We start from the raw sequence: 26,769 nt of genomic DNA, 5'->3' as shown, positions 1-26,769 counted from the left end.
CACCGCGGGGATCTGCTGGGTTTGGAGACTCCACCTGGGGTCGGGTGCCAGATAGAAAGGCGCGGTCACAGGCCGGGTGAGCATGGAGTGCGGCCGGAGACCGGGGAGACGGGAGTGACTGATGGCTTTTCTCTGGGGGCGCACTGAGGAGCGGGACCCCAAGTTCTCGGCTCCCCTGGGGCGGAGACTGGGAGGCCGCCGTTTTCACTCTCCGCCTCCAAAGCTGTACGGAAAGCTTGCAGGGAACAAAAGCTCCGGAGAGCAAACCCGAGCAGATTACTTAGCCCGGACCGGCAAGGGCGGGGCAATTCCGCCTCCGGCAAAGACATTTGGGAACCACGGCAACAGGCCCCTCCCCCAGAAGATCAGCGAGAACAGCCAGCCAAGACCAGGTTTACCGATCAGTGAGAACGGCAGAACTCCAGTGCTAGGGGAATACTGCACATAGAATTCATGGCTTTTTTACCATGATTCTGTAGTCTTTCAAAGTTAATTTTACTTTTAACTGTCTTTTTTTTTTTTTGAATTTTTCTTTTTCCCTTTTTCAACCAACATCTTATCAATCCCTTTTTTAAAAAACATTTTTATTTTTCATTTTTAGAGTCATATTCTATCCCTTCATAGTAGTTACCTGTATTTTTGGCATATATATATAAGTTGTTCTCTCTTTAAAATTTTGAGATAGTTTCTTCTAACAGATCAAAATATACCCTAAATCTCTAGTGTGTGGTTTTTTTCTACTCCCCTGCCTGATCACATTCTCTCCCTTTTTTTTTCTTTTTTTAAAAATCCTCTTCTTTCTTTTTTCAAACAACTTCTTATCAATTCCTTTTATAAAATTTTTTATAATTTTCATCTTTACAGTCATATTCCAACCCTTCATCATATCAACCCTTATTTTTGTACAAATATAAGTTTTTCTTTCTTTAAAATTTTGGGAGGCACTTTCTTCTAACAGACCAAAATACACCCAAAATCTAGTGTCTAGCACTGATCTATGTACCAGCCTGGTCATATTTGATCATATTCTGTTTTTTTGTTTTGTTTTCTTCTGTTTTTGTTTGTTTTTATCTTTTTTTTTCTTTTTTTTTCTTTTTCTTTTTTCTTTCTTCCCTTTCTTTTCCCCCGGCTTCAGGTCTTTTCTGATTTGTTTAGAGTATATTTTCTGGGAACATTGTTACCCTGTTAGCATTTTGTTCTCTCATTCATCTGTTCTCCTCTGGACGAAATGACAAGATGGAAAAAAATCACCTCAACAAAAAGAACAAGAGGTAGTACCGACTGCCAGGGACCTACTTAATACGGACATTAGTACGATGTCAGATCTAGAGTTCAGAATCATGACTTTAAAGATACTAGCTGGGCTTGAAAAAAGCATGGAAGTTATTAGAGAAACACTTTCTGGAGAAATAAAAGAACTAAAATCTAACCAAGTCGAAATCAAAAAGGATATTAATGAGGTGCAATCAAAAATGGGGGCGCTAACTGCTAGGATAAATGAGGCAGAAGAGAGAATCAGTGATATAGAAGACCAAATGATGGAAAATAAAGAAGCTGAGAAAAAGAGAGATAAACAAGTACTGGATCAGGAGGGCAGAATTCGAGAGATAAGCGATACCATAAGATGAAACAACGTTAGAATAATTGGGATCCCAGAAGTAGAAGAAAGAGAGGGGCAGAAGGTATATTGGAGCAAATTATAGCAGAGAACTTCTCTAATTTGGGGAAGGAAACAGGCATCAAAATCCAGGAGGCACAGAGAACCCCTCTCAAAATCAATAAAAATAGGTCAACACCCCGACATCTAATAGTAAAACTTACGAGTCTCAGAGACAAAGAAAAAGTCCTGAAAGCAGCTCGGGAGAAGAGATCTGTAACCTACAATGGTAGAAACATTAGATTGGCAACAGACCTATCCACAGAGACCTGGCAGGCCAGAAAGGACTGGCATGATATATTCAGAGCACTAAACAAGAAAAATATGCAGCCAAGAATACTATATCCAGCTAGGCTGTCATTGAAAATAGAAGGAGAGATAAAAAGCTTCCAGGACAAACAAAAACTAAAGGAATTTGCAAACAGCCCTACAAGAAATATTGAAAGGGGTCCTCTAAGCAAAGAGAGAGCCTAAAAGCAACATAGACCAGAAAGAAACACAGACAATATACAGTAACAGTCACCTTACAGGCAATACAATGGCACTAAATTCATATCTTTCAATAGTTACCCTGAATGTAAATGGGCTAAATGCCCCAGTCAAAAGACACAGGCTATCAGATTGGATAAAAAAACAAGACCCATCGATATGCTGTCTGCAAGAGACTCATTTTAGACCCAAAGACACCTCCAGATGGAAAGTGAGGGGGTGGAAAACCATTTGCCATGCTAATGGACATCAAAAGAAAGCTGGGGTTGCAATCCTTATATCAGATAAATTAGATTTTAAACCAAAGACTATAATAAGAGATGAGGAAGGACACTATCATACTTAAAGGGTCTATCCAACAAGAAGATCTAACAATTGTAAATATCTATGCCCCTAAGATGGGAGCAGCCAATTATATAAGGCAATTAATAACAAAAGCAAAGAAACACATCGACAACAATACAATAATAGCGGGGGACTTTAACACCCCCCTCACTGAAATGGACAGATCGTCTAAGCAAAAGATCAACAAGGAAATAAAGACTTTAAATGACACACTGTACCAAATGGACCTCACAGATATATTCAGAACATTCCATCCCAAAGCAACAGAATACACATTCTTCTCTAGTGCCCATGGAACATTCTCCAGAAGAGATCACATCCTAGGTCACAAATCAGGTCTCAATCAGTACCAAAAGATTGGGATCATTCCCTGCATATTTTCAGACCACAATGCTTTGAAACTAGAACTCAATTACAAGAGGAAAGTCGGAAAGAACTCAAATACATGGAGGTTAAAGAGCATCCTACTAAAGAATGAATGGGTCAACCAGGAAATTAAATAAGAATTAAAAAAATTCATGGAAATAAATGAAAATGAAAAGACAACTGTTCAAAATTTTTGGGATGCAGCAAAGGCAGACCTAAGAGGAAAGTATACAGCAATACAAGCCTTTCTCAAGAAACAAGAAAGGTCTCAAATACACAACCTAACCCTACACCTAAAGGAGCTGGAGGAAGAACAGCAAATAAAGCCTAAACCCAGCAGGAGAAGAGAAATAATAAAGGTCAGAGCAGAAATCAATGAAATAGAAACCAAAAGAACAGTAGAACAGATCAACAAAACTAGGCACTAGTTCTTTGAAAGAATTAATAAGACTGACAAACCCCTGGCCAGACTTATCAAAAAGAAAAGAGAAAGGACCCAAATAAATAAAATCATGAATGAAAGAGGAGAGATCACAACCAACACCAAAGAAATACAAACCATTATAAGCAACTATATGCCAGCAAATCAGATAATCTGGAAGAAATGGATGCATTCCTAGAGATGTATAAACTACCAAAACTGAACCAGGAAGAAATAGAAAACCTGAACAGACCTATAACCACTAAGGAAATTGAAGCAGTAATCAAAAATCTCCCAACAAACAAGATCCCAGGGCCAGATGGCTTCCTAGGGGAATTCTACCAAACATTTAAAGAAGAATTAATACCTATTCTTCTGAAACTGTACCAAAAATAGAAATGGAAGGAAAACTTCCAAACTCATTTTATGAGGCCAGCATTACCTTGATCCCAAAATCAGACAAAGACCCCATCAAAAAGGAGAACTACAGACCAATATCCCTGACGAACATGGATGCAAAAATTCTCACCAAAATACTAGCCACTAGGATCCAACAGTACATTAAAAGGATTATTCACCACAACCAAGTGGGATTTATTCCTGGGCTGCAAGGTTGGTTCAACATCCACAAATCAATCAATGTGATACAATACATTAATAAAAGAAAGAACAAGAACCATATGATCCTCTCAATAGATGCAGAAAACGCATTTGACAAAGTACAGCATCCTTTCTTGATTAAAACTCTGATTCAGAGTATAGGGATAGAGGGTACATACCTCAATATCATAAAAGCCATCTATGAAAAACCCACAGCGAATATCATTCTCAGTGGGGAAAAGGAGCTTTCCCCCTAAGGTCAGGAACACGGCAGGGATGTCCACTATCACCACTGCTGTTCAACATAGTACTAGAAGTCCTAGCCACAGCAATCAGAGAACAAAAAGAAATAAAAGGCATCAGAATCAGCAAAGAAGAAGTCAAACTCTCACTCTTTGCAGATGATATGATACTTTATGTGGAAAACCCAAAAGACTCCACCCCAAAACTGCTTGAACTCATACAGGAATTCAGTAAAGTGGCAGGATATAAAATCAATGCACAGAAATCAATGGAATTCCTATACACCAACAACAAGACAGAAGAAAGAGAAATTAAGGAGTCGATCCCATTTACAATTGCACCCAAAACCATAAGATACCTAGGAATAAATCTAACCAAAGAGGCAAAGAATCTGTACTCAGAAAACTATAAAATACTCATGAAAGAAATTGAGGAAGACACAAAGAAATGGAAAAACATTCCATGCTCATGGATTGGAAGAACAAATATTGTGAAGATGTCAATACTACCTAGAACAATCTACACATTTAATGCAATCCCTATCAAAATACCATCAACTTTTATCAAAGAAATGGAACAAATAAACCTAAAATTTGTATAGAACCAGAAAAGACCCTGAATAGCCAGAGGAATGTTGAAAAAGAAAAGCAGAGCTGGTGGCATCACAATTTCGGACTTCAAGCTCTATTACAAAGCTGTAATCATCAAGACAGTATGGTACTGGCACAAAAACAGACACATAGATCAATGGAACAGAATAGAGAGCCCAGAAATGGACCCTCAACTCTATGGTCAACTAATCTTTGACAAAGCAGGAAAGAATGTCCAATGGAAAAAAGACAGTCTCTTCAACAAATGGTGTTGGGAAAATTGGGCAGCCACATGCAGAAGAATGAAATGGACCATTTCCTTACACCACACACAAAAATAGACTCAAAATGGATGAAAGACCTAAATGTGAGATAGGAGTCCATCAAAATCCTAGAGGAGAACAGAGGCAGCAACCTCTTCAACCTCAGCCGCAGCAACTTCTTCCTAGAAACATCGCCAAAGGCAAGGGAAGCAAGGGCAAAAATGAACTATTGGGACTTCATCAAGATAAAAAGCTTTTGCATGGCAAAGGAAACAGTCATCAAAACCAAAAGACAACTGACAGAATGGGAGAAGATATTTGCAAATGACATATCAGATAAATGGCTAGTATCCAAAATCTATAAAGAACTTATCAAACTCAACACGCAGAGAACAAATAATCCAATCAGGAAATGGGCAGAAGACATGAACAGACATTTTTCCAAAGAAGACATCCAAATGGTCAACAGACACATGAAAAAGTGCTCAACATCGCTCGGCATCAGGGAAATCCAAATCAAAACCTCAATGAGATACCACCTCACACCAGTCAGAATGGCTAAAATTAACAAGTCAGGAAACGACAGATGTTGGCAAGGATGCGGAGAAAGGGGAATCCTCCTACACTTTTGGTGGGAATGCAAGCTGGTGCGGCCACTCTGGAAAACAGTATGGAGGTTCCTCAAAAAGTTGAAAATAGAGCTACCATACGATCCAGCAATTGCACTACTGGGTATTTACCCCAAAGATACAAATGTAGGGATCCGAATGTTTATAGCAGCAATGTCCACAATAGCCAAACTATGGAAAGAGCCAAGATGTCCATCAACAGATGAATGAATAAAGAAGATGTGGTATATATATACAATGGAATATTATGCAGCCATCAAAACCCCAAAATCTTGCCATTTGCAATGATGTGGATGGAACTAGAGGGTATTATGCTAAGTGAAGTAAGTCAATCAGAGAAAGACATGTATCATATGATCTCACTGATCTGAGGAATTCTTTTTTTTAAAAGATTTTATTTATTTGACAGAGGGAGACATAGCGAGAGAGGAAACACAAGCAGGGGGAGTGGGAGAGGGAGAAGCAGGCTTCCCGCTGAGCAGGGAGCCCGATGCAGGGCTCGATCCCAGGACCCTGGGATCATGACCTGAGCCAAAGGCAGACGCTTAACGACTGAGCCACCCAGGCGCCCCTGATCTGAGGAATTCTTAATCTCAGGAAACAAACTGAGGATTGCTGGAGTGGTGGGGGGTGGGAGGGACGGGGTGGCTGGGTGATAGACACTGGGGAGGGTATGTGCTATGGTGAGCGCTGTGAATTGCCTAAGACTGATGAATTACAGACCTGCACCTCTGAAACAAATAATACATTATATGTTAAAAAAAAAAAAAAAAAAAAAGATAGTAGGAAGGGAAAAATGAAGGTGGGGAAATCGGAGGGGGAGATGAACCATGAGAGACCATGGACTCTGAGAAACAAACTGAGGGTTCTAGAGGGGAGGGGGGTGGGAGGATGGGTTAGCCCGGTGATGGGTATTAAGGAGGGCACGTATTGAATGGAGCACTGGGTGTTATACGCAAACAATGAATCATGGAACACTACATCAAAAACTAATGATGTAATGTATGGTGATTAACATAACATAATAAGATTAAAAAAAAAAGTTGAGCTAAGTCTTCCCATTGGTCTGCAATTGACAAGGAGCTGCACCTCCAGAGGGCTCCCCCTGCTGGCCTCCCACTCCATCTTCCCAGAGGTTTCCGAGTCATTTCACAGATCTGAAGACACTTGTGACGTCCCATCCTGGTCCCTCCAGCACTGGCTGGATGCCCCCAGGACACACTGCCCATCACAGGGTACTGCTGCTGAAGATAATGATGTCCAAGTGGTTAGGGTTCACTCGGTTCTGGAAGACAGATACAGGAGGGATAAGAAATTTAAAGAGGAGGAAAAACCTAAAAAGATTTTTTAAAAAAGATTTTATTTATTTATTTGACAGAGACAGCAAGAGAGGGAACACAAGCAGGGGGAGAGGCAGAGGGAGAAGCAGCCTTCCTGCTCAGCAGGGAGCCAGACGCAGGGCTCAATCCCAGGACCCTGAGATCAGGACCTGAGCCGAGGGCAGACCCTCAACGACTGAGCCACCCAGGCGACCCACCCTAAAAAGATTTTAAGGCCTAGAAATCAGGTGCCTTCTTTTGGTGTCGGAGAACCCTTGGTCTGAGCCCCAAGTTTCCCACTTGTTAGCTTTGTGGCCTGATGTCTTTGAGCCTCCATTTTTTTCCTCCGAAAAATGAGGATAGTAAGAAATGCTTTTTATAGGGGTGATGAGGGGATTGACTGGGAAATGCATATCAAGTGCGTGGCACAGTGCTGGGCACTTAGAAAGGGCTCAATGAAAGTAGATTATTGGTAGTATGCATGTCAAGTCCCCAAAGACAAAGACAGAATATATCCTGAAATTATTCTGTAATAATTTTGGAGTTGTTATGAATGATTTCAGCTTTACTAAAAGATTTAAAGAACAATATAGCAAACACTATTGATTTTATTTTAAAGGGGAACTGCTGCTAGAATATTTTGTGAAAGTGTTTCAATCTCTAAAGTTCTGGACCTCAGGTGTCCCTAACCTATTGATGCTCCCATTTATACTACTACTGATACATTATTATAAATTTTATAACATAACTATAGTAATATAGTATTAATATTATAATGATAATATTTATATACAAGCAATATATTTATTATAGTTATCTATAAATGGTATAGTTACAATATAAGTAATAATAAGTATTAGCTTTTCTTCACTTGCCTTTGTCCTAAATTACCAGCTCTGGGAACTATGGACTCATGGTTGGAAAAACCACAGCAAACCAAAACTAACTTCCTAGCCATATCTAGTGACCTTTCAGAAGGTCATGCTAAGAAAGGCTTGTCATCACACTGTCTTGTTCAAAATCCCTGAAACATTTACTCTTCTAGATGCTGGAGGAAAAGAGGTGAATGAGATGTGATGACAAGCAAAATGCTGACAAGAAGCATTCAGTTTGGGGGAGGGAGACACATGGGTGACCATAGCCATGTGATAAAACTTTGGGGGGGTTCTGAAGAAACCTTAGGGCTTAGAAAACTTAGGGCACTCAAGGAGGCAGCAGCCTTCAGTGTGAGTGGGAGGGATGACATCAGTAAATGAGAACACGGCCTTGAGCTTGGAGCTGAAGGTCAGTTTAATGTCCATCTACCTGGTGGGCAGGTAGAAGGGCTCCAGGAAACAGTGTGAGCCATGGGTGAGTACAGGGAGCATGGGGAAACTGCTGGGGAGGAGGTGAGCATTGGAGCCCACCTGAACTGACAAGAGGCATCCTGACGCTGAGTTGAGTTGGCCAGTGAAGTTCCGAGTTCTCTTGTTACAGAGGTCTGGTGGCCTGAGATGGGGGCCAAGCAGGTCATCTTCACCTTGCTGCTCACCTTGTTCTCCTCCAGCTCAAGCAGGGAAATAATGGTTTTGTTTGGAGTTCTCTTTCAAGAAATCAAAGCCTTGGGTCTCTCAGGAGGGAATGCACTGGGGCATTCCAGGGGACCTGGGACAAGACCCAGTGGGTATGAGCAAGAGAAGGGGTGGAGCTCACACTTGCCGGGACCCACCAGTGAGACACTCTACATGGTGGTCACATCTAATTCCCAAGCCTCATCCTCGGGCTATGGACACCATTCTATTTTATAAATGAGGGAAATGGAAGCTCAGAGAAGGTCATGCCCAAGGCCATTCAGTTAGTTGGTGATAAGCTAAAACTTGAGTTCCAATCTGCTTGACTCCAGAATCCAAGCTCTTTCTAGTTTAGTGGTTTAGAACACATGTTCTGCATCTTACCTGTTGGCGGGCAAGACACTTGACCTTGATTTGCCTCAGTTTTCCCCATCCATAAAATGGAGCTGATAACTGTGCTTGACTTAGAAGGGTCGTTGAGAGGCTTAATCTAGTTCATAACCATTTGGACCAGTACTGGCAAGCTGTAGGTGACTCATAAGTGTCAGCTGTTCTTATTTTATTATTATCATCCCATGTTGTTTTCCCTATGACAAAGACACGTGCTTAATGTGAAATCCTTGGAAGAGATGATCCAAAATGGTTGAAATGCATTTAGTACATGCAATATAACTTGTAACTATATTTCATGTATATATTCAGACATTTGTTTATAGTTAGAGTGACCATATTAGTTTAAAAACAATGGAATTCTATACACACGTGGCAAATGAATGGCCCTTGCGCCATGGCCCCCTCCTCCTGAGCCAACAGCAGACATCCTTAATGGATCCCGTTACTTTCTTCTGTTGAATACAAACATGGCTTAAGAATCCATCATAGCCCAGGCTCCGGGTGGGCGATGGCAGTTGTTGACCCAGGTGATGACCCTTTTTGCCATCTGAGGCTAGAGAGCCAAAGAGGAGGGTTGCCAGCCAGTTTCCTTGGACAATTGGCTTTGTTCAGTTCAGTGACCAACCACTCCGACCAAACGTGGTCAAGCTCTTTGGCAAATTCCTACCCTTATTCAATCCAGGTCTTTTGGGAGGAAATTCTGCAAACCAAGCCTTCACTCTGGACACAACCCAGAGCCTGTCCTTCCTGATGAGCCCAGGGTCCGTGTGGATGAGGCAGATGGGAGACTGCAAAAACATCCTAGCAATTATAGATGACAGGTGCATCTACAATCCATATGGGTCCTGACCTCTCCTAAAGTTTCCCTTTCTTTCTCTTACCTCCAACAGGCAAAAATATTGGAGAAGCTGGGAATTTGCTCCATGCTCAGATTTCTCCAGTTATTGCAAAGCAGTATAAGAATAAAGAAAGATGCTAGACTTACCGTAACTGACCTGTATTTTGGGACCATACTGGTGAGGCTGTTCCAGCCCAAAGCAGCATCCTCTGGCCCCCGGTGAGGCATCATCTTCTTCCCTGGAGGAAGCGGGTTCATGGGGAGCCTGGGTAAGAACTTCATCTATGTGCACAACTTTGCCCATCCTTCCCACAAGAACCTTTTTGGGAGTAACTCAAAGGAATCATCGGTTGGAGATTTTTTAGGGAGCCCAGACTAAGGGCTTTGGGCTCACGTCAGCAGATTGTATGCAAATTTATATGGGAGATGTTCTTTTCTGTACTATAATAGTCTTGGTCAAGGTGAGGCTAGAGCTGTGTCTCAGTAGGGCTTTGACAGATGGCACTGGGGTACTGATTCGTCTCTTCCCTCACCACTCACAGACAGCACTGGCTAGTCCTAGCTGTTCTCCACCCACACTACATCCCAAACCCATGCATTTCTCCTGGGCTCTGAACCCCACCGTGATCTAAGACCCCATCTTCTCTTGCCTGCCCCCTCGACCTTCCTGCTTCTCTTGTGTTTTGTTTTCTGCCTCATCCCCAGTGCCTTGCCTGTGGTTTTACATTTTTGAATGACTCTATGAGTACATGAATACGGATGGGTGGATAATTGGGTGAAAGGATGTGTTGTTCATGAATGAACACACAAATGGATGGACGGATGGTTGGACTCCCGTGACTTCCCTGGAATTAGGGTGTACTGCCACCTGGTGGTGGAAATAACAATAGCCTCATTTGCTGCCAAGATGCTCTCCTTTTTCTGAAGTTAACAATGGCTATCTCCCACCTACTGGCCCCAAGATCGTTCTTCCCTGTCAGAGGCCCCCCATTAGTCGGCTAGGACTGTTAGTCTTCCTTCTGTGGGCCATGATGCTATCTCTAAAAGTAAAGCCAGGACGCATTCAGCAAATATTCCCTGAGTAACTACCTCATGTCAGACCCTCTTCCAGGTACAGGGGACCGAGTGGAGAACAAGGAAGGCCCTCATGGAGCCTACTCAATGAGGAGGCTGGACAGTGAAAGAGAAAACAAACAAGTAGGGTAATTTCACAGAGTGACAGCACGGGGAGATGGAATAGAGAATGATTCAGAAGCATCTTTAGTTTTTCCAGAGAAAGCGTCTCCAAAAAGGTAAAATTTGAGCCCAGGCCTAACCAACCGATGAGGAGGAGCCAGCCCTACAGAGGCTGGAACACATCCTCTAGGGATAGGGGAGGCAAGGGGGTCGCCTGGGGCTCTATCTTGAAAGGGGCACCAAGAAACACAGTCTTCAAGATAAATAACATTTTTATGCACTATTTTAGAAAATTCAGTATTAATGCAAAAAAAATCTATGATGAACACAATATCAACGTTTATCCAATGGCGGGACCCGACAGGGTGGGAGAATTGTACAAAGGCAAAGTAGGCTCTTGTCTACTTGAGACATCGCGGATACTTGCGGCATTTACTTGGATTCCTTAAAGTAGTATTTATCTTGGTTGCTGAGCGTCTCGGCGCCCGTGGCAAGTGCCTCCCTTGCCTCCCCTGGGTCCCAGCCCTGTTAAGTCTAAGCAGAAGGGAGCTCCTCCCAGATGATGCTGATCTGCAGGCAGGGCTGAGGCCTCCTTAGGAGCTGCCCACTCCCCACTCCGTTTTGACCTCCCCTCCATCACCTCCCTCAAATGGTGTCAATGAAGCCTGCACCCCCCATCACTTCTCTTGGTCAGATCAGTCATTCACAACCTCTCCGGATGCTGGCCTTGTCTGGCGGGATTTGGGAACTCCTGCTGCCCGTGCCCCTACCCCAGAGACACTGGTTCAGTTGGTTTGGGGCTCCATCTGAGCATCAGGACTTGGAAAAACTCCCTGGTACAACTATGCCCAGCCAAGGTTGACAACCACTGAATTAGAGGCTTATTTGGTACATTCTGTGTCTGGCACTGTTGATGATGGATTTGTCCTCTGAGAACCTCAGAGGTACCACTTGGCTAGTAGAAAGGGCCCATCCAACCATTACTTATTTCTTAATAACATATATCTGCAGGCACATGTATGTAATTATCATTAATATTCTGGGGCAGGCACGCTTTCCTTCCCTGGTCTTGGTTTTGTAGGTTTCAAATCAAGCCTTCCCCCGCCTCAGTCCCCTCCCCGCCCCGCACACTGTAAAAGGAAACGTTGCAGCTGGTGACTCCCGAGGTGCATCGGGGCCCCGACATTCAGGAGCCGGGGGCAGATGTCAGGCGTCTGATATGTGGCCTGGCTTTTTGGTTTTGCCCAGGCAGAGCCAGCCGGAGTCACTGCAGAGGAGGCAAGAACAGGAACAGAAAGAGAATGTCACACACAAAGCCAACACTGCTGGCGGGCTCTCCCTGGGGGCCGGGGGGATGGGTGGGAGGGGGCGGAGCAGGGCTGGGCCCTGCATGGGGGGCTGGGGGCCACATCCCTAGAGGCCACTCAGGGTGGCTCCTGCTGTGACCGGTTCTATTCTTTTTTTTTTTTTATGTTATGTTAATCACCATACATTACATCATTAGTGTTTGATGTAGTGTTCCATGATTCATTGTTTGCGTATAACACCCAGTGCTCCATTCAGTATGTGCCCTCCTTAATACCCATCACCAGGCTAACCCATCCTCCCACCCCCCTCCCCTCTAGAACCCTCAGTTTGTTTCTCAGAGTCCATGGTCTCTCATGGTTCATCTCCCCCTCTGATTTCCCCCCCTTCATTTTTCCCTTCCTGCTATCTTCTTTTTTTTTTTTCCTCAGGAAACAGAGGGTTGCTGGAGTGGTGGGGGGTGGGAGGGATGGGGTGGCTGGGTGATAGACATTGGGAAGGGTATGTGCTGTGGTGAGCGCTGTGAATTGTGCAAGACTGTTTTTTTGGTTGTTGTTTTTTAAAGATTTTATTTATTTATTTGACAGAGAGAGACAGTGAGAGAGGGAACGCAAGCTGGGGGGAGTGGGAGAGGGAGAAGCAGGCTCCTGAGGAGCAGGGAGCCCGATGCGGGGCTCGATCCCAGGACCCTGGGATCATGACCTGAGCTGAAAGCAGACGCTTAATGACTGAGCCATCCAGGTGCCCCATTTGTGTAAGACTGTTGAATCACAGACCTGTACATCGGACCGGTTCTATTCTTGCAGTCTTCTGCCACAACCAGTGCAGTCTGTTGGTCCTGGAGACGGACTCTGTGCTGCTGCTGGTTGGGTGAGTCGCTGGAGAAAGTCAGTGGGTGTCGCATGGGTGGGAGAAGGCAGGAAGGAGCACGAGGCTAGTTTGTAGAAGAGAGAGAGAGGCCCTAACCCCCAAGAGGCACTCTTGCATGTGCACACATGGACCCAGGCACCACACTGTTCAAAAGAGCAAAACCCCAGAAACAGCCCAAATGCCCATCAACACGGAGTGTGTGAATAAACAGTGACAAGAAACAGCAAGTGTTGGCGAGGATGTGGAGAAAAAATAACCCTTCTGCACTGTTGGTGGGAATGCAAACTGGTGCAGCCACTGTGGAAGACAGGGCGGAGATTCCTCAAAAAATTAAAAATATAACTACCCCATGATCTAGTAATTGTACTCCTGGGTATTTACCCAAGGAATAGGAAAACACTAATTTGAAAGGATATATGTGCCCCTGTGTTTACTGCAGCATTATTTACAAGAGCCAGATTATGGAAGCAACCTAAGTGTCCATCAATATAGGAATGGATAAAGACGTGGCATATATATACAATGGAATATTATTTATCCATAAAAAGGAATGGCATCTTTTTTTAATTTTTAATTTTTTTAATTTAGTGAGTCATCACTTACATATAACACCCAGTGCTCATCACAAGTGCCCTCCTTAATACCCATCACCCATCTAGCCCGTCCCCCACCCACCTCCCCTCCATCAACCTTCAGTTTGTTCTCTATCATTGAGTCTCTTATAGTTTGCCTCCCTCTCTCTAAAAAGAATGAAATTTTGCCATTTGCAACAATGTGGATGGAGCTAGAGAGTAATGCTAAGCAATATAAGCCAGTCAGAGAAAGATAAATACCATAGGATTTCAATCATATGTGGAATTTAAGAAGCAAAACAAATGAACAAAGGGGAAAAAAAAGAGACCAAAAAACAGACTTTTTTCCTTTTTAAAAAAGGTTTTTATTTAAATTCCAGTTAGTTAACATACAGTGTACTATTAGTTTCAGGTGTACAATATAGTGATTTAACACTTCTATACATCACCTAGTGCTCATCACGACAAGTGCTCTCCTTAATCCCCATCCTCTATTTCCCCCATCCCCCCCCCCCGCCCACCTCCCCTCTGGTAACCATCAGTTTGTTCTCTATAATTAAGAGTCTGTTTCTGTTTGCCTCTCTCTCTTTTTTTCCCCTTTGCTCATTTGTTGTTTCTTAAATTCCACATATGAGAGAAATCATATGGTATTTGTCTTTCTGTGACTGACTTATTTCACTTAGTGTTATACTCTCTAGCTCCAACCATGTCATTGCAAATGGCAAGATTTCATTCCTTTTTAAGGCTGAATAATATTCTCCTGTGTATATATATACCACATCTTCCCTATCCATTCATCAGTAGATGGACATTTGGGCTCTCTCCCATAGTTTGGCTATTGTTGATACTGTTGCTATAAACATCTGGGTGCACGTACCCCCTTTGAATCTGTATTTTTGTATCCTTTGGGTAAATACCTAGGAGTGCAATTGCTGGATACTTTGTGAGGAAACTTCAGACTGTTCTCAGAGTGGCTGCACCAGTTCACATTTCCACCAACAGTGCAGCAGGTTTTCTCTTTCTCCACATCCTCGCCAACACCTGTTGTTTCTTGTGTTGTTAATTTCAGCCATTCTGACAGGTGTGAGATGGTATCTCATCGTGGTTTTGATTTGTATTTCCTTGATGATGAGTGATATTGAGCATCTTTTCATGTGTCTGTAAGAATTCTGGATGTCTTCTTTGGAAAAGTGTCTATTCATGCCTTCTGCCCATTTCTTAACTGGGTTATTTGTTTTTTGGGTGTTGAGTTTGGTAAGTTCTATATACATTTTTGATACTAACCCTTTATCAAATATGTCGTTTACAAATATCTTTTTCCATTCTGTAGGCTGCCTTTTAGTTTTGTTGATTGTTTGCTTCGCTGTGCAGAAGCTTTTTATCTTGATTAAGTTCCAATAGTTCATTTTTGCTTTTATTTGCCTTGCCTCCAGCGATGTGTCTAGTAAGAAGTTGCTATGGCCGAGGTCACAGAGGTTGCTGCCTGTGTTCTGCTCTAGGATTTTGATGGTTTCCTGTCTCACATTTAGGTCTTTCATCCATTTTGAACTTATGTTTGTGTATGGTATAAGAAAGTGGTCCAGTTTCATTCTTCTGCATGTGATTGTCCAGTTTTCCCAACACCATTTGTTGAAGAGACTGTCTTTTTTCCACTGGATATTCTTTCCTGCTTTGTCAAAGATGAGTTGGCCATAGAGTTGTGGGTCCATTTCTGGGTTCTCTGTTCTGTTCCATTGATCTATGTGTCTGGTTTTGGGCCAGTACCATACTGTCTTGATGACTACAGTTTTGTAATAGAGCTTGAAGTCTGGGATTGTGATGCCACCAGCTTTCCTTTCTTTTTCAAGATTTCTTTGGCTATTCAGGGTCTTTTGTGGTTCCACACAAATTTTAGCATTGTTTGTTCTAGCTCTGTGAGATATGCTGTTGGTGTTTTGTTACGAATTACATTAACTGTGCAGATTGCTTTGGGTAGTATAGACATTTTAACAATGTTTGTTCTTCCAATACATGAGCATGGAATGCTTTTCCATTTCTTTGTGTCCTCTTCAATTTCTTTCATAAGTGTTCTATAGTTTTCAGAGTACAGATCTTTTACCTCTTTAGTTAGGTTTATTCCTAGTATCTTATTGTTTTTAGTGCAATTGCAAATGAGATTAATTCCTTGATTTCTTTTTCTGTTGCTTCATTATTGGTGTGTAGAAATGCAACAGATTTCTGCACATTGATTTTATATCCTGCAACTTTGCTGAATTCATGTATTAGTTCTAGCAATTTTTGGTGGAGTCTTTCAGGTTTTATACATAGAGTATCATGTCATCTGCAAATAGTGAAAGTTTGACTTCTTCCTTGCCAATTTGTATGCCTTTTATTTCTTTTTGTTTTCTGATTACTGAGGCTAAGACTTCCAGTACTATGTTAAATAGTAATGGGGAGAGTGGACATTCCTGTCTTGTTTCTTTTTTTTCAAGATTTTATTTATTTATTTGACAGAGAGAGACACAGCGAGAGAGGGAACACAAGCAGGGGGAGTGGGAGAGGGAGGAACAGGCTTCCCCGCTGAGCATGGAGCCCGATGCAGGGCTTGTTCCCAGGACCCTGGGATCATGACCCGAGCTGAAGGCAGATGCTTAATGACTGAGCCACCCAGACACCCCTCCTGTCTTGTTTCTGATTGTGGCGGAAAGGCTCTCAGTTTTTCCCTATTGAAGATGATATTAGCTGTGGGTCTTTCATATATGGCCTTTATGATGTTGAGGTATGTTCCCTCTATCCCTACTTTATTGAGGGTTTTTATTAAGAAAGGATACTGTAGGGGTGCCTGGGTGGCTCAGTTAGTTAAGCGTCTGCCTTCGGCTTGGGTCATGATCCCAGTGTCCTGGGATCAAGCCCCGCATCAGGCTCCCTGCTCAGTGGGGAGCCTGTTTCTCCCTCTCCCGCTCCCCTGCTTGTGCTCTCTCTGTCAAATAAATAAATAAAATCTTTGAAAAAAAATAAAAAAAAAAGAAAGGATACTGTATTTTGTCAAATGCTTTTTCTGCATCCATTGACAGGATCATATGATTCTTATCCTTTCTTTTATTAACATTACATAGCTATTTAAATAAATGAACTGGGAGGACACACCAGAATGGAATGCATCTTAGCAGTATAAAATTAAGTGAAAAGTTTTCCAAAAAATTACATAAAGCCTGAGACTCTTTTTATCAAGTCAAAAACAAAATCAAAAGAGTATTTATAAGGAATATGCATAGACATTATAAACCTATATAAAAAGGAAGGAAAAGGGATGATGGTTGGATACAGGATTCAAAGTAACTGTTTCCTCAGATGAGGAAGGCAGTGAGATGAGATGCTGGCGGGGATATTACAGGGCTGGCTGAAGGTTATGGTCAAGGTCCTGGCTGTTGTTTGCAGTGATGATTCTGCACGTGCGTACTGTGTTGTTACAACAACCAACTAACTAGCTGCAGGGACCAATTCCTGGAGTGTCTCAAGACACAAGAAGACACTGGGCAACAGTTTCGAGAAGGCAAGTGAGAGAAACTAAAAACCGCTCTTTTAGATTCAACCTCGACACTCAAGGCCTCTCCAACCTTGGCTGCCCCCAGGCTGAGGAGACAGTGCATCTGTGTGACTTAAAGCAGCTTACTTAGCATCTCCGGTCTTCTTGATGAGATTGAGGAAGGCAGCGTCTTTCCAGTACTCGACATACTTCCTGACCGGCTTAGCATTGGGTCTGAAACCCCACTGATACAATTTCTGTCAGACTTTACATCTGAGAAGGCCTTTGTGGTAATGAAAATACTCCTGAACACATAAAAGTATTAACAAACACCTGTATGAATACCTTGCAGGAAATTCTGGATAGCTGAAAAGACCCAGGGGGCGCCTGGGTGGCTCAATCCATGAAGCATCCAACTCTTGATTTCAGCTCAGGTCATGATCTCAGGGTTGTGAGATCGAGCCCCGTGTCAGGCTCTGTGCTGGGCATGGAACCTGCTTATGATTCTCTCTCCTTCTCCCTCTGCCTCTCCCACCATTGCTCTCATGCTCTCTCTCTCTAAAAGGATTTCCTTCTTTCTGATGGCTGAATAATACTTTACTGTAATTTACACATCTAGAAATTCATTTTAAAGTCCTTTCTCTTTGCCCTTGAATTCCCATGAAGAGACACACTTTGGGGGCTTACTCAGAGCAGCCGTCCGGATTCTGTCCACCACCAGGGCAGCATCTGTTACCTGCCTGCTAACCTTTCCTACACTGTCACCCTCAGGGCGCCCCCCGACCCGCTCCCTCTTCCGCAAACCCCGAAGAGAAGGGAGCTTCTTAAGTCATTGGGCAAGAACAAACCTTGGTCATTAGATTTTTGATGAAAAAAATTTTTTTTTCCTGAAAGGAACTTCCCCTTCATTTGAGCTTTAGTTCCCTCAGCGCTTTCTCTCCAGACAGCCAGTGGGACGAACGAATTTCCTGGAGTTCCTGGTTGTTTTGCTTCCATTTCAAATAGCTTTTGAGTTGCATAATCTTATGCGGAGTGTCTGCATCTCTGGACAGCAGACAGAGCCTAGAGTTCGAGTCCAGAATCTCCACCCAGAAGACAAAGGAGAGGCTTTTCACATCCTCATCTGAGAAAGAAAAAAAAAGGGGGATAAAAATCCTTACCTCACAGGGCCATTCTGGGGATTTAGTCAGAGACAGTATTGCAAGGAGGAGTCGAGGACACAGTTAAAATGGCTCCCAAACAGCAGTCCACACCGCTATGCTTTTGTTCCCTGCTTGTTCCTCGGGTACCGCCAGCTTCCTGATCACCACTACCCCAGAATTTCCCAAGACTGCCTGAACACCTCCATTCACTTCCTGAAGGCCCTGAAAACCTACGGGGTGGACCCCTCCCAGGTCGTGATCTGTGGAGACAGCACTGGGGGTGCGAGTGTGGCCTCCGTCACCCAGTCCCTGGTGGGAAGATCAGATCTTCCCCAGATCAGGGCCCAGGTCCTGATTTATCCAGTGACTCAGGTCATCAATTTGCAGTTGCCGTCCCACTGGCAGAACCGAAACATCCCGTTCCTCTCCCGGGAGTTCATGATGATATGTATGTTCAAATATATGGTTATCAACTTTCACTGGTGGGATGCCATCTTGAATGGTGCTTTCATACCCCTGGAAGTCTGGAGAAAGTACCGAAAGTGGCTCAGCCCTGACAACATACCCAGGAGATTCAAGAAGCCAGGCTACAAACCTCTGTTTCCCGGCCCTTTTAATGAGGCTGCCTACCTGGAAAATGGACATCTTTTGGATGTAGCAAATACCCCTCTGCTAAGGGATGATGAGACCATCGCTCAGCTTCCTCCAGCCTTCCTGGTGAGCTGTGAGCATGACATCCTCCGCGATGACACCTTGCTCTATATGAAGCGTGTGGAGGACTAGGGGGTCCCCGTGATGTGGTATCATGTGGAAGATGGCTTTCATGGGTCCTTGATGTTTTTTGATAAGAAGTTTTTCTCTTTCCCATGCTCCCTGAAGATTATAAACGCTGTCATTAGTTATATAAAAAGCATATAGTAACCCTGGGGTGCTGTGTCCTTTGGTGAATTCTCTTTTGCTGATTAAGGAGATGCTAAGTCAGTGCTCAGCCCACACGAGAAGGATAAGGAAGCTTAGAACAGTCTTGCTTAGTATCCAAATCCAAAATGTTGCTTTCTTTCTGGCACCAACAACGGTTAATCCTGGATGTAGAAACACTTGCCAACATTCTCATTCAGGTGAAATAAATATCAAAGGGAGGAAAAAACATCTTTAAAAATTTCTCAAAGCCCTAACACACAATGTCTGTGTGTAGTAAATGCCAACAATTGGTCATACTGTCCCTGGTGAATCTGTACTCATGACACCAAAGCACAGCTTGGGGCCATGATGCCTGTTGGAGGAGGGAGCTGGAGCTGGAGGCTTTCCCTTCTCTTCAACCATAGCCTCTCTTGGTACCAAAGACCTCACCTATGATCAGTGGAGGAAGGGGTCTTACAGGTGTCTTGAATCCTTGCAAAGAAGGCAAATATCTACACAGGCAGTTTGGATTGGGCTTCTCAGGACATGGGTAGGCATCACGACCCATGTGTTATATGCGAGCAGCTTTGATGGAAGAGTGTGTTGATTATCCATTACTGGGTGACAACATTACAGTGAACTTAATGGCTTAAAACAATACACATTTATTATCTCACAGTTTCTGTGGATCGGGAGTCTGAGAATAGCTTACCTGCAATCGAGCTGTGGGGCTGTGGTCTCATCTGAGTCTTGACTGGGGAAAAGTCTACTTCCAAACTCAGGTCATTGGCAGAATTCAGTTTCTTGAGGTTGTAGACTGAGGGCTTCAGTTCCTTGCTAGCCAGAGGTCACCCCTAGACTCTAGAAGCCACTCACTGTTTTTTGCTATATGAGATACCCCAAATGACTGCTTACTTCCTTCAAGTGACTAAGGGAGAGACAGACTCCAGCAAGATGGCCACTAAAATCTAAAGTACTTACAAACATGTAATCACATATATGTCATCACCTTTGCCATATTCCGTTAGTAGCAAACTGCAGGTCTTGCCCATACAGCGGGATCATACAAGTGTGTGAATGACAGGGTGTGGAGATCATGGGGACCACCATAGTCTGTTCACCACCAAAGGTCTCATCAGAAGTTTATTCAATGGACAATGGATCGTGGATCACCACATCAAAAACTAATGATGTATTGTATGGTGACTAACATAACATAATAAAATTAAATTTAAAAAAGAAGTTTATTAATTAAAAAAACAATGGTGGAGACAAATGAAAATGAGAACACAATGGTCCAAAATCTTTGGTATACAGCAAAAGCTGTTCTGAGAGGGAAGTTTATAGCAATACAGGACTACCTCAAGAAGCAAGAAAAATCTCAAATAAAAACCCTGACCTTATACCTAAAGAAGCTAGAAACAGAACAACTAAAACCTCGAATCAGTAGAAGGAAGGAAATAAAAAAGAGAGCAGAGATAAATAAAATAGAAACAAACAAACAAACAAAAAAACAAAAAAACCCCAATAGAACAGATCAATGAAACCAGGAACTGGTTATTTGAAAAAAATCAACAAAATTGATAAATCTTTAGCCAGACTGAGAGAGAGAGAGAGAGAGGACTCAAAATAAAAAATGAAAGTAGAGAAATAACAACTGACACCATAGAAATACAAAGGATTGTAAGAGAATATTATGAAAAATTTCATGCCAACAAATTGGACAGTATAGAAGAAATGAATAAATTCCTAGAAACGTGGAAAAACAGGAAGAAAGAGGAAATTTGAACAAGCCAGTTACCAGCAATGAAATCAAATCATAATCAAAAAGCTCCCAACAAACAAAAGTCTAGGATCAGACAGCTTCACAGGTGAATTCTACCAACATTTAAAGAACAGTTAATACCTGTTCTTCTCAAACTATTCCAAAAAATAAAAAAGGAAGGAGAACTTTCAAATTCATCCTATGAGGCCAGCATTTCCCTGATACCAAAACCAGATAAAGACATGACCAAAAAGAGAGAACTACAGGCCAGTATCTCTGATGAACATAGATGCAAAAATCCTCAACAAAATATTAGGAAACCAAATCCAACAATGTATTAAAAAAATCATTCACCACGATCAAATGAGATTTATCCCTGGGATGCAAGTGTGGCTCAATAGTCACAAATCAATTAACATGAGACATCTCATCAATGAAAGAAAAAATAAAAACCATATAATCATTTCAATATATGCAAATATATAACATTTGGCAAAGTACAACATCCATTCATGATAAAAACACTCAACAAAGTAGGTCTAGAGGGAATGTACCTCAACATAATAAAAAACCCACATATATGAAAAACCCACAGCTACATCATATTCAGTGGTGAAAAATTGAGAGTTTTTTCCCTAAGATCAGGAACAAGACAGAGATGTCCACTCTCACCACTTTTGTTCAACATAATACTGGAAGTCCTAGCCACTGTAATCAGACAAGAAAAAGGAATAAAAGGCATCCAAACTAGTAAGGAAGAAGTAAAACTTTCACTATTTGCAAATGACATGATACTATATATATAAAACCCTAAAGACTCTACCAAAAAACTACTAGAATTGATAAATGAATTCAGTAGGGTCACAGAATGCAAAATCCATGGACAGAAATCCTTTGCATTTCTATACCCTAATAATGAAGCAGCAGAAAGAGAAACTAAGAAAACAATCCCATTTACAGTCATGCCAAAAATAATAAAATACCTAAGAATGAACTTACCCAAGGAGGTGAAAGACCAGTACTCTGAAAACTATAAAATACTGATGAAAGAAATTAAAGATGACACAAACAAATGGAAAGATATTACATGCTCATGGATTGGAAGAACATTGTTAAAATGTCCATACACCCAAAGCAATCTACACATTCAATGCAATCCCTATCAAAATACCAACAGCAATTTTCACAGAGTTAGAACAAACAACCTTAAGACTTGTATGGAACCACAAAGACCCTGAATAGCCAAAGCAATTTTTTAAAAAGATTTTATTAACTTATTTTACAGAGACACAGCAAGAGAGGGAACACAAAAAGGGGGAATGGGAGAGGGAGAAGCAGGCTTCCCACTGAGCAGGGAGCCTGATGCGGGGCTCGATCCCAGGACACCAGGACCATGACCTGAACTGAAGGCAGATGCTTAACGCCTGAGCCACCCAGGCACCCCACCAAAGCAATTTTGAAAAAGAAAAGCAAAGCTGGAGGCATCACAGTTCTGGACTTGAAGTAATATTATAAAGCTGTAGTAATCAAAATAGTATGGTACTGGCACAAAACTAGATACATTGATCAATAGAACAGAATAGAAAATCCAGAAATAAACTCACAATTAATCTTTGACAAAGCAGGAAAGAATACCCAATGGGAAAAAGACAGTCTCTTCAACAAATGGTGTTGGGAAAACCAGACAGCTACATGCAAAAGAATGAACTGGACCACTTTCTTTTACCATACACAAAAGTAAACTCAAAATGGATTAAAGAGCTAAATGTGAGACTTGAAACCATAAAAGTCCTAGAAGAGAGCACAGGCAATAATTTCTCTGACATTGGCCATAGCAACATTTTTCTAGATACGTTCACGAGGCAAGGGAAACAAAAGCGAAAATAAAACTCTTGGGACTTTATCAAAATAAAAAGCGTCTGCACAGCAAAGGAAACAACAAAATTGAAATCAGAGAAGATATTTTCAAATGACATATCCGATAAAGGGTTATATCCAAAATGTATAAAGAACTTATACAACTCAACACCAAAACCCCAAATAATCCAATTAAAAAGTGGGCAGAAGACATGAACAGACATTTCTCTAAAGAAGGCATCCAATGGCCAACAGACACATGAAAAGATGCTCAACATCACTCATCATCAGAGAAATGCAAATCAGAAACACAATGTGACATCACCTCGCACCTGTCAGAATGGCTAAAATAAAAAATATGAGAAACAACAGGTGTTGGTGAGGATATGGAGGAAAGGGAACCCTCTTGAACTATTGGTGGGAATGTGAACTGGTGCAACCACTCTGGAAAACAGAATGGAGTTTTCTCAAAAAAATTAAAAATAGAGCTGCCATATGATCCAGTAGTTCTATGGACTACTGGGTATTTCCCAGAATATGAAAATACTTCGTACTTACAAGAATACAAAAACACTAATTCAAAAGGATATATGCACCCCTATGTTTATAGCAGCATTATTTACAATAGCCAAATTATGGAAGTAGCCCAAATGTCCATCGATCGTCATGAATGGATAAAGAAGAGGTGGTATATAATGGAATTATTCAGCCATATTATTCAACCACAAAAAAGAATGAAACATTGCCATTTGCAATAACATGGATGGGTCTAGAGAGCATAATGCTAAATGAACTAAGGCAGAGAAAGACAAATACCGTATGATTTCACTCATCTGTGGAATTTAAGAAACAAAACAAATGAATAAAGGGGGAAAAAAAGAGACAAACCAAAAAACAGACTCTTAACTATAAAGAACAAACAGATGGTTACCAGAGGGGAGGTGAGTGGAGGGATGGGGGAAATAAGTGGAGGGGATTAAAAATACACTTATCTTGATCTGAGATTGGTTATGCAGATTCCTCTGGTGGCATCTGTGGGCTGATGAGGGTCTGGGGTTGTCTCCTGCTGTCCTTCCTGGTGTGAGAGAAGGGAGGGGAGAGATCTGTGCGAAGGGGAATTTATGTCCTACGTTTATGCAAATAGGGGAGAGCAGAGATCTGTTTTGGGGTCACTGTTTCTCAATTGTCTTTAGCTCACAGAAACCCTTGTGCCAAAATGGTCCATTTTGGGCTGGCATCTTCTGATCCCCTACAGTAGTCTTCACACACTTCTCACTTCATTTCCCGAGTCTGGTAATATTATCATTCCTCTTTGTCAGATTAAGCAACTCGTCAAAAGTCAACAGCTAGTTGGGTGTAGAGCCGGGACTCAAACCCAGGCATTCCAGCTGTGGAGCATCTGCTGATGATCATTATGCTAAACTGCCTTTTCATACCAATCTGGAGGCAAAGTAGGTGCCGTGTTCTTAGACGGGACATGGGATGTGGATCCATGTTGAGTGACGTCCTGTGTGGTAGGGTCCGAGGTACCATGATGTAGTGCAGCGGTTCTCAACAGGGGCAGGGGTGTGTGCGATTTCGGCCCCCAGGGGACATTTGGCAATGTCTGGAGACATTTTTGGTTGTGACTCCTAGAGGTTGTAGTCTCTACTTACTAGATGCCAGGATGCTGCTAAACATCTAAGATTGCGTAGGATGGCCCCTACAAGAATGAGTTATCTGGTCCCAAATGTCAAGAGCACCCAGATGGGAGCACCCTAAGTAATAGAAGGAGGTAGTATGGATTTTATTTTGAGGTCACGTCCCCTTTCTCCTGGATGCCCTTGAGCTCTACTGAGTGGGGTTCACGTCCCCTTTCTCCTGGATGCCCTTGAGCTCTACTGAGTCTCAGCTTCCTTAGTGAAGAATGCCCACCTGGAAAGCTCATTACAGAAAGGAAAGGAAATGACGTAAGGGGCCTGCACACCGCAGCTGTGCAGGTGGGTGACACAGCCTTACGTCCTGGCCTGGCCGGGGGTGGTGGCTCAAGAAGGTTATGGGGGCACAGGAACAGAGACGTTCCATCTAAGACAGAAGGAGGGATGCCAAGCCAGCTACAAAAAGTGAAGGTACATTTCAATATTTGTTAGTTCCCTTGTTCAAAATCTGACTTAAAAGTTGAGGCAGCTGGGGGATAATGGAGAGATGGCCAAACCCTAAATCTGCCAGCAGCCAGCTGGGTGACTCAGAACAAGTTTTTTATAACCACTCTGGACCTTAGTGTTCTCACCTTTCTGTTTTTGAACTTTCTGCCTTTGATAGAGCCGAAGCTGGAGCTGATTTCATTTTGCTGCCAGCCCCATCCCGGGACAAGGCCCAGGAAACCCTCTGTTCTCAGGACGACCTGAGAAAGGAAACAAAAAAATGAGCCACCTGCCAGCGTTCTTAAATAAATGTAAAGATGTGTGTCCCCTGAGTCGAGGATGGTACTGTATACGGGCTTCGCAAGGTTTCCGTGGTAGGAATGTAGAACGATAGAGTTATAGATCATTCAACAAGCATGGATCAAGCCCACGCTCTGGGTCAGGCGTTGCTAGAGGTTCTGGGAACACGGTGGTGAATGAAAAGGACAAAAGTCTCCCATGGAGCTTACTTGCTTGCAGGTAGGTGGGTAACCAATGAACGCACTCAGCTGCCCACTGAACTGGACAGTGCTGGGTGAGGCCAGGTACAATGGAGAAGAAAAGGCAGACAGGGGGATGGGAGGGCCTTGGTGAGAGGTGGCACTTGGAGCAATTGCCCCAGGAGGTGAGGGAGTGACGCACAGGAGCCTCTTGGTGGAAGGGTGGTCCAGGAGCATGTGTATTTGGGGGATGGCAAGGAGGCCAGTGTGGTTAGGACGGAGTGAGCAGGGGACAGGGAAAGCTGGGGTGGGGAATCAGGTGGGGCCCCGGGGATGCTCAAAGGTCTTTGGTGTTTCCTTGAGTGAGATGGGAAGCCATGTGGAGGGTCCACAGTTGGATATATACCCCCTACAGTCAGCTTCCCGTGTGTCGAGTCACCTTTGAGCAATGACCCTGTTTGCAGAACAATTGATGAAGCTCCTACATTCAATCCCAGCCACAGCTGGCAGTAGAGCTGATCAGCTAATTTCTGTAAAACATTAGTGGCCAACAGGATCCAGTAACACCTTTTCCACCTTCAAAAACCAAAAGTTATCATTACCACGGGCTTACCTGTGGCCCCGTATCCTTGAGTGTTGCCCCTGTCACACTTGGAAGTGTTGTGCTGAGTTCCCGCCAGGCATGTCGCAGATGCTCAAGAAATCATGGGAAAGGTAACTAGTCTTTGCAGAGTGCGTTCTATGGCAATTTCCACAAATAAATCTATTTAATTCACCTAGAAACTCTTTGAGGTACATTTAATCACTTCTTTTGTTGATGGAGTCACTGAGATGAAGGTGCAATTGGTTTAGGTAAAACCACACGGCTTCAGGAAGGAGTGGGAGTTGAATACAGGTCTTCCAGCTTGCAACGTCTGTGCTGCAAGGGGCCTGAGTCAAGGGCAAATTCTGGGTCAGCCATTTGGCTTTGTTGTAGACTAGGAATGAAGGAAGCGGGGTGGGGTGGGGTCCATAAAAGTCATCATGTGTCCCTGGGCCTAGAGAAGAGTGGCTTCCACAAATATTTGTTGAACGAATGGAAAAAGAAAAAATGAAGACACCCAAGTGCTTTGGAAACGAGGTGCTGGGTGGTCAGAAATGAGTTAAGAGCCCATGCAGAATCAAGACTAACTGGGCCAAGGGTGTTTTGTACAGAGGCTGGGGGGTGGGGGGATTCAGTCCAATGAAAAGGAATCACTCCCTCTTCTTTCTTGTTCACATCCACCCTACCTCTTAGAGATTTATGAGCAGTTTGTGTCAATCCATCCTCCAGATGGGAGGACCAACTCAGAGTACATCCAAAATGGTAATTTTGTCTGTGAAAGAAACCTCA

The 26,769-nt window shown here is 42.8% G+C and overlaps 1 protein-coding gene across 1 annotated transcript; it reads left to right on the top strand.

Annotated features, from left to right (window-relative positions):
• The first annotated feature begins 9,764 nt into the window (after window positions 1–9,764).
• On the top strand, window positions 9,765–19,199 carry AADACL4 (arylacetamide deacetylase like 4). Its single transcript, XM_078071754.1, is given in 3 exon segments — window positions 9,765–9,972; window positions 12,991–13,050; window positions 18,413–19,199. Coding segments are annotated over 3 exon segments (1,023 nt in total). The 5' UTR covers window positions 9,765–9,788; the 3' UTR covers window positions 19,192–19,199.
• Window positions 19,200–26,769: the final 7,570 nt, after the last annotated feature.

Source organism: Halichoerus grypus, chromosome 5 (genome assembly GCF_964656455.1).
Source record: "Halichoerus grypus chromosome 5, mHalGry1.hap1.1, whole genome shotgun sequence".
NCBI lineage: Eukaryota > Metazoa > Chordata > Mammalia > Carnivora > Phocidae > Halichoerus > Halichoerus grypus.
The sequence above is the reverse complement of the archived record's forward strand: the minus strand, read 5'-3'. Positions and strand labels throughout refer to the sequence as shown.